Raw genomic sequence first — 7,819 nt, forward strand, 5'->3', positions numbered from 1 at the left:
TACACACTTCTAATTTGGTTGAGAACAACAGGATATCAACGTAATGTGCAATAATCCTTATTTGCTCTTGGTTAAACTCAGCCAAAGCACAGGCTAGTTCCTGGTGTGATTTAAATAGTGCTGTGTGATATGACTACATGATATAGAAACCATTCACATGTTAATGGCTTGACAGTTTGTACTCCATATAGCTCTGAAACATGAACTGATGGGTCTTATCTTTGCCTGGATCGCAGGAGTACCAGAAGTAAATTTATTATACATTTTAAACTCTGGTTAGACCTAAAAATTAAAAAGAAATAAAACTGTCCAGGAGTATCACAGAAATGTCGACAGGAGGGATCGAGTTACAAACCAAATTCATTGGGATTATTAGGGCTCTGTTAGCTAGCAAGGTTTTGGACAGTTTTAGTCACAGACTGATTTTAACACAGCATTTGTTTAACCAACAACTTTGAATGTATAAAGATTCAAAATAAAATTTACATAAATAAAATTTATAAAATTAGAAAACAGAAAAAATTGAAAATAAAAGTTTTAAAATTGAAAGTATGTTAGAAGCAGAAAAATAGTCTTTCAACCGACAACTGTTTTTTTGTTTGTTTGTTTTTTTAGGGTGGGATTTTTTTTTTCTCTTTTCTGGCTATCTGCCAGAATTGAACCAACAGAGTTCCAACAGATCCAACAGGTTTTCCCAGCCACTACACATTAACTTATGATCTACTTTTATGAGCATCATGTTTACTGTCACTGTAACAAGTAACTGAAATGACTTGACTGACATGATAGATAGACAGACAGATAAACCTTTCTAGTCATTCTTACAATTATAAGCTCAAAACAGTCTTGTTCAATTGAAAGATAATGTTGATCATTTTAAGCAAATTTTTTTTTTAAAAGATGCAAAATTGTCTACCAACAAAATTTGAAATGAGATGAAGAAATGTCTACAAATAGGTTTAATAATCTTATATTTCATTAAATGTATTCTTATAATATAGAATACTAAAAAAATAATAATAAAAAAATAAAAACATGACTATAATGAAGATCTTTTCACTTGCTAAGATGTCTTTCTTGTAGCAAATAATACGGCCCAAGTGTTTTGCGTACACTGTTATAAAAAGCTCAGCCAAACTAAATATGGTGATAAACACCATTTATTGTGGAAATGGCTTGTCAAAGTCACAATATAAAAATATATAGGTCTAAAAAAATTTTTTTTTAAATTTTGGACATACCATCCACCATTAGATTTAAACACTTTTCCATCTGGTGAACATGATATTTCTTCTTGAAAAAAAATTTAAAAGACATAATGATAATGTCTATCCCACAAGAAATCTAAAGGTTCAGATCAGAAGATGCCTGATAGTCCTAATTAAAAGATTAATACCAATATATTCATTACATTACTACCTGCTGTATATGTGAAATTTAATTTACAATAGATGAGATTAAGCTCAGCTTGAATGGTTTCATGTTTCCATAGCTAAGAGACATTGACCAAGGGAATGAAAAGGAATAAAATTTCTGTTTATGCATAACAAAATAAATTGCACACAATTCTTGCATGGTATAATTAAGTCATCACGTTTGTAAACGTTTTAAGTACTCCTCCCCCCAACACACTAGTAAAATGGGCAAGCGGCCCTGCCTGCACCCTGCAGGTGTTCACACTTGTACGCACAACTGTTCATCAGAAGCCTCAGGTGTCAGGATCTGTTCTAAGTAAGATCCTGTTTCAGGTCCTGGCCTCCACCCATTTCAAGGATGCAGTGCTTTAGGTCGCATTGCACCAGGATGTCCCAGGCTGTCAGTGAAACAGCAAGCAAAGCATTACATCAAAAGCAAACACAAACAATACCAGAGGACAAAGGCATGAAGGTCACACTCCAAACACCAGCCTTAACAATACACACTCAAGACTGCCAATGTATACATGACAGTGCTCATGTGAGTATCTCTTTATCTGGATGTTGTTTTAGTGTTACTTGCAGTGAAGCCAGAAAATTATTGTTACAAGCCCTTCTAATATCCATACACCTGTCATGTGGTATTCACCAGAACATCAGTTTGCTTTTTTTTAGGAGTGACTTTTAGCCAAGATATTCTTCGATAACTAGAATGATACGGATGATCATTTTGCCGTTTATCATGGCGAAAAAGATCAGAGAGCGCAAGAGACTCATCTATTAATAGTACACTCTTATTATTTACACGTTTATAGCTTCATGCTGATCACAGAAACTATCCAGGGAGCACAGGGCAAGAATACATCCACGATTAGACATATTAGTAGTCATTAATATATATATATTTTTTTATTATTATGATCTACATCCCCCACACATATCTTTGTCAATAAACTAAAACTGTCATAACAAGTTGATATGTGTTAATGTAAAGAATTCTCTTTTCCACCTATTCCATCTACGCTCACTATTCAGTCAGTAAAACTGGGAGCTGCAACCCAGTCAGTGGTAAGTCAGGCTGATCATAACTATTTATAATGGTGAGGCTGCCCTCTTGTGGCTACATTAGTAGTCTGCACACTCATTTTCGGAATTTTGTGGATCTCACGCAGCATTTTAAAGACTATATTAAGCCTTTTAATGACTACTAGTAATTACCTAGTCTACTGCACCAGAGATCATGCACATACATGCAACAACAGTGTGTCAGTATGCCGCCGGTGCGACTTATGCATACCACTTACTACTACTTGGATTTGAGACTTGAATTTGAAGTGGTGGGGAGAAAAAACACAGCAAAACATACATTTAAAAAGGAGCATGCGACAGCATTTTATAAATTGAGAGTCTGGGCTATGTATAAGCATTTTTAACAGACAGCTCAGATAATTACAATATACCTTTGTACATATCAACAAGTGAATCCTTCAACTCTTGTTTGAGCTTCCATGGCATCTGATGGTTTTCCTCCTCACCTTCTGAGCAGCTCTCCCTGAATGGATGAAAAGAAAACACTAGAATTTCACTTTTCACAATGCATCATATTTTAAATATGTTTGCAAACATAATCGTCTCCTGCATTGCAGTATCTCTATGCACTTCAGCTCAGGTACAAGCAACTACTCATTCCCTGTCATGTATTTACAAAAAAACAGCCAGTTAAATGTTTAATCATATTTCTATTTCAATACAATATAGAAACAATGGATATTAGCCAATCTTTACAATAATCAAAAAATACTCTGGATACCTTACAAATTCTAGCTCGGAAAACTTTTTAAAAAGTATGATGAATTATGGGATCTGATACCAATCCAACATTGTAGTTCCAGTACCAGACACATAGGGTTTAAGAAATGAAGCATTTTCTGCATTATAATTGGAATGAAAAAGCTTGATCTTGAAATGAATCAAGAAGTGATAATGGGCATGTGTTTTCTTTTTCACACAGAATTATTCTACTACAGGTTGGTATGACAATTATTTTAAGTTTGAGACATCATGTAAATTGGGACAGTATAAGTCAGCAGAATTTGTTTTCTTGCCTGATAAATGAAAGACTAAACTTATTTCTTGGAAAATAAAGTTTATTTAAGCAAAGCTGGAATCATACAGGAATATATTAGATATGAAAAATTACATGTTTACACACACTAAAGGCAAAACACAATAACTATAATCTAATAAGATCTTGCTGTTTTATAACCCAAACCATACTATAAAGATATTTATTGTGTGGTCTTATGCTGCTACTGCAAGAATTTAGAAGTTTTAAAGTTGTGGTTTTTTGTTTAATCCATTCATACTAAATTTCATAAAATTTGACGTGGCAATAAGAAATTAATAATAAATAATTACTTCATTCATAAAACATTAAAATATATGATGGCAAATTTTTATAAGGTTGTTTTTAAGCCTGGTTGATTTAATGATACTATGATTAAGTATAACATGTTACAGAATATATGAGTAATGTGTCAGTAAGGATGAAAAAGGGTACAGGAATTAAAATAATTAATGAACATGATCTCAATGTGCAGCCTTTCAGCTTTAATTTAAGTGTATACATTAAAGGTACATATAAATCAATTAAACAGTGCAGGAATTCCATTACTTTTTATTATTGGGCACCTCGACATAAACAGTCGTGTGTTCACCCACCACGCAAAGGCCAAAAGCGGTTAACTCATTTAATGACTGCTTTTGACATCATTATTAACGTGCGGCCCAAACACATAGAAAGAATCAACCATGAAGCGCCCTTATCCAAGCAGAGCTCAAAAACGAAAGAAAACAAAGGAAAAACAATAATATACTGAACGTTTGCCAAAGCTTACAACATACCTGAACATGAAGAATACAATTAAGGATTTTACTGAAGCCAAAACCAGAAAGGTCGCAATTAACCTGAAAGGTCTGAATTAGATTTTTGAATATGCAAGACAACAGAAAAAAGTAAGATTCTTGCTTAAAGTAAGACCAAGAAATGACCTTTAATTTCTTACAGCTAATAGTATTCGGTATCATCTTGCATTTTCTTAAAACAACTGTAACAATTGTGTGTGCTGTTATGCAGTTCAAAGTAAAATATATCTGGTTTATATTTGTCTCAATTTGACTTTGCTTGGGGCCCCAAAATGGAAAACACACCAAATATAAAAACTAATATAAAACTATAAAATTCCTAATAAGCTAATAAGCCATTGGTCATACCAATCAGAATTGTTGGTTAAACAAACTAAATTGCCTTCAGTTTTGTAGCTGATGCAGCTCAGCTAGATTCAGGTCAGAGTCATTACTGACTATTGTTCTTCAAAAGACCATTTCATTTCTGTTTGCTTCAGGTCATTATCCAGCAGCACTAGTCAGCACCATCCAGTAGGTTTTGAAGCATTTGGCTGAATCTGAGAATATAATATAGCCTCATACACTTCAACAAATACAGAATCAACAAATTAAAGGTGACCTATTTATCTAGCAGCTGTACATGCCTATAATATGAGGTCACAAGAAGTTCCTTCCCTCCACATGCACTAATTCCTACACCATTTACCTAAATTGGATGTAAATTTATTCATATTTATTCAGATATATTTATTCATAATATTCACATATTTAATACATATTTATTCTTTCATTTCAACTTCTCTACATTGTGCTAGGAAGCTAAAATGGCAAATTCACGAACCTGACTGTACACTTTACCTACAGGACATCCCAAATGCCTGAAGTAACTTATTTATAAAGCATCCTCTAGATGATTGTCATTAACTTACAGAATTGTCTCTCCCACTCCTCATGATCTCATTAATATATCTGGTGTTACACATGTAATTGCATGTCTATCAAAACCTTGTGACATCTTTCCTAATCCAGTCTTGAGAATTATTTCAATACCTTGTCCTTTAGTTAAAGGCTTTCTTAAATGCATCATGCTACAAAAAAGTGTTCATTTAACACGTGTATGGAGACTTTAGGGAGGTTTGTAGAATGAATAAAATCAACAAAATATCTCATTTGGCTGGAGGGTGCCAAAACATTAGCACGCATCTGCAACAGTATATTCTGTGAAACCTTAAATTGTCCAGCACTAAACCATTCTACCTATATTCCATTAAAGATTAAATATAGGAGATCAGAGCTTTCTCTGATTAACAACTTCATTTGTAAAGAGAAACTAATACAACTAAATGTAGTGAATAAGCAGAGAGGAAGAGAGAAGGACAGTATAGACTGACATCAGACTGACCACACAGGGGCTTACACACACACACACACACACACACACACACACACACACACACACACACACACACTCACCTTTTGGCACACAGCTCATTCTCCAAGCTCGAAATTTTATGTTTCGCTCTCAGGATGGCGGTTTTAACATCGTGTGCCATGCTGTGACAATTCATAGGTTATATCTAGTAGCCGCTATCATTACTTGACCATCAGAGTTTTTTCTATGTGGCGTCTCCAGTTACACTTAAAACGCAATGCAACTTGATACAAGGCAACAAACTCCTCACACACTCACACACACTCTCTCTCACACACTCACACACACTCACACACACTCTCTCTCTCTCTCTCTCACACACACACACACACACACACACACACACACACACACACACACACACACACACTCCTTAAAAATGTAAGTTATTCGGAGCAGTTAGGCTAGAAATGCAAGAAAAACATTTTCTTGTGTGCAAACTTCATTTTAACAAGTTAGCTTATTAGCGTATTAGCTAGAAACGGTGTTTTATTCCAGGCCCTTACTGGTTCTAAATTAATTAGTTAAAGCTAACCAGATTAGCTCACTGTTACAACGTACTTCAAAACAAGTTATTCCAGGTCATAATTACATGAGAAAGTGGACACGACACTAGTTGTCCCCTTTATTATAAGTGAACCATGACTTACCACAGAAAACACCAAGAAAGGTGCTGAACTTCTTTCTCTAAGCTGCCCTACAGAAAGATACTGAAGTTGTATTTTCTACACATGCAGTCAGGACAGACCCACTCCATTTTACAGCCCAGGAGAAATACTGAAGGAAGGAAGAAAAGAAAACATTTACACATTTTGTCCACCAGAGGGCAGACTCAGACAGATTGAATAATCCCTCAAAAGAAGCTTAGAAGGAGCAATATCCAAACGATGACACAATTTCTGTGTCTTTCCCTCTCTGTTATCCAACAGCGTTAATTTTGGTATTTGAACCCACAACCTTTTGAGCATTAGCTTAAACTGCTGATATAAAGAATAAATTGGCATCAAATCCCAAATACACCCCAATTAGCTTGGCTACATTTGTACATTGAACCTGATATGTCTGTTTGTTTAATGAAGTCAAGTACATTTTCACATGTTAAAGTTTCACATGTTCTCCTAGTGTCCATGTGGGTTTCCTCCAGGTTTTTAGTTTCCTTTCATTATCCAAGATCAGAATCAGAATCAGAATCAGCTTTATTGCCAGGCATGTTTTCACATGCGAGGAATTTGTTTTAGTGACATAATCTCCACAGTGTAACAGAATGACATATGTAGTATAGATGAAATTGTATGTGCACATTTACAGGTGTGAAATGTGCAGTTTAAATAAGCATGAAATATACATATGCAAATAGTATACAATATATACAAGATGTCTGCAGGCAGACTGGTTATGCTAACTTGTCCATTGTCTTATATAAAAAACAACAACAGAACAATCACATTTGATTTGTTCATTTTTTAATGTGTCGGATGAGTGTAATGACAAAAATATATATAGATTTTGAAGTTTAGACTGTTATTCTATAATTTATTTAGAACGAACATTTTTATATCATTTTTATTACGTAATATTGTTGAGGTATTTTGACCAATTTCATTGTTATAAGGATGTGTAAAGCATCTATGAAACCATGCATTAAGAACAAATCAGATATTTTGCGAGTTAATCTTTGTCTCATACATCATAATTAAATAGTGCTATGTGAAAGTGACGTGACATACGGCTAAGTACGGTGACCCATACTCAGAATTCGTTCTCTGCATTTGACCCATCCAAAGTGCACACACACAGCAGTGAACACACACACACACCGTGAACACACACCCGGAGCAGTGGGCAGCCATTTATGCCGCGGCGCCCGGGGAGCAGTTGGGGGCTAAGTGCTAAGTGCACTCTTTTGTTCTTTTACCTGTCCTTGCCTGAAAACCTGGACACTCCATTGACGTGCTAATTTGTAAAAGAATAATAAGAAAATCCTAATGGAATTATCTCTGAATGTATCTCAGAGATAAACTCAAGACATACTGCTTGTAAGACAAGCTGATCCATATCTAGGTTC

The 7,819-nt window shown here is 34.8% G+C and overlaps 1 protein-coding gene across 4 annotated transcripts in view; it reads right to left on the minus strand.

The window, feature by feature from the left end:
* Window positions 1–6,531, minus strand: part of mipol1 (mirror-image polydactyly 1) — a 42,616-nt gene extending 36,085 nt beyond the window's left edge. Inside the window, exons 1-2 of one of the 4 annotated variants that reach the window (XM_047821545.1) lie at window positions 6,405–6,531; window positions 2,876–2,967 (exon numbers count right to left, since the gene is read on the minus strand). In XM_047821545.1, the coding sequence (XP_047677501.1) occupies window positions 2,876–2,930 (55 nt within the window). In that variant the 5' untranslated portion in view covers window positions 2,931–2,967; window positions 6,405–6,531. Of the gene's footprint in view, window positions 1–2,875; window positions 2,968–5,795; window positions 6,029–6,404 lie in introns of those variants that run through there. The other 3 variants (XM_047821546.1, XM_047821544.1, XM_027172360.2) reach the window with 3 other exon arrangements.
* Between the last annotated feature and the right edge of the window lie 1,288 nt (window positions 6,532–7,819).

The sequence above is a fragment of the Tachysurus fulvidraco genome, chromosome 12 (assembly GCF_022655615.1).
Source record: "Tachysurus fulvidraco isolate hzauxx_2018 chromosome 12, HZAU_PFXX_2.0, whole genome shotgun sequence".
NCBI classification, from domain to species: Eukaryota; Metazoa; Chordata; class Actinopteri; order Siluriformes; family Bagridae; genus Tachysurus; species Tachysurus fulvidraco.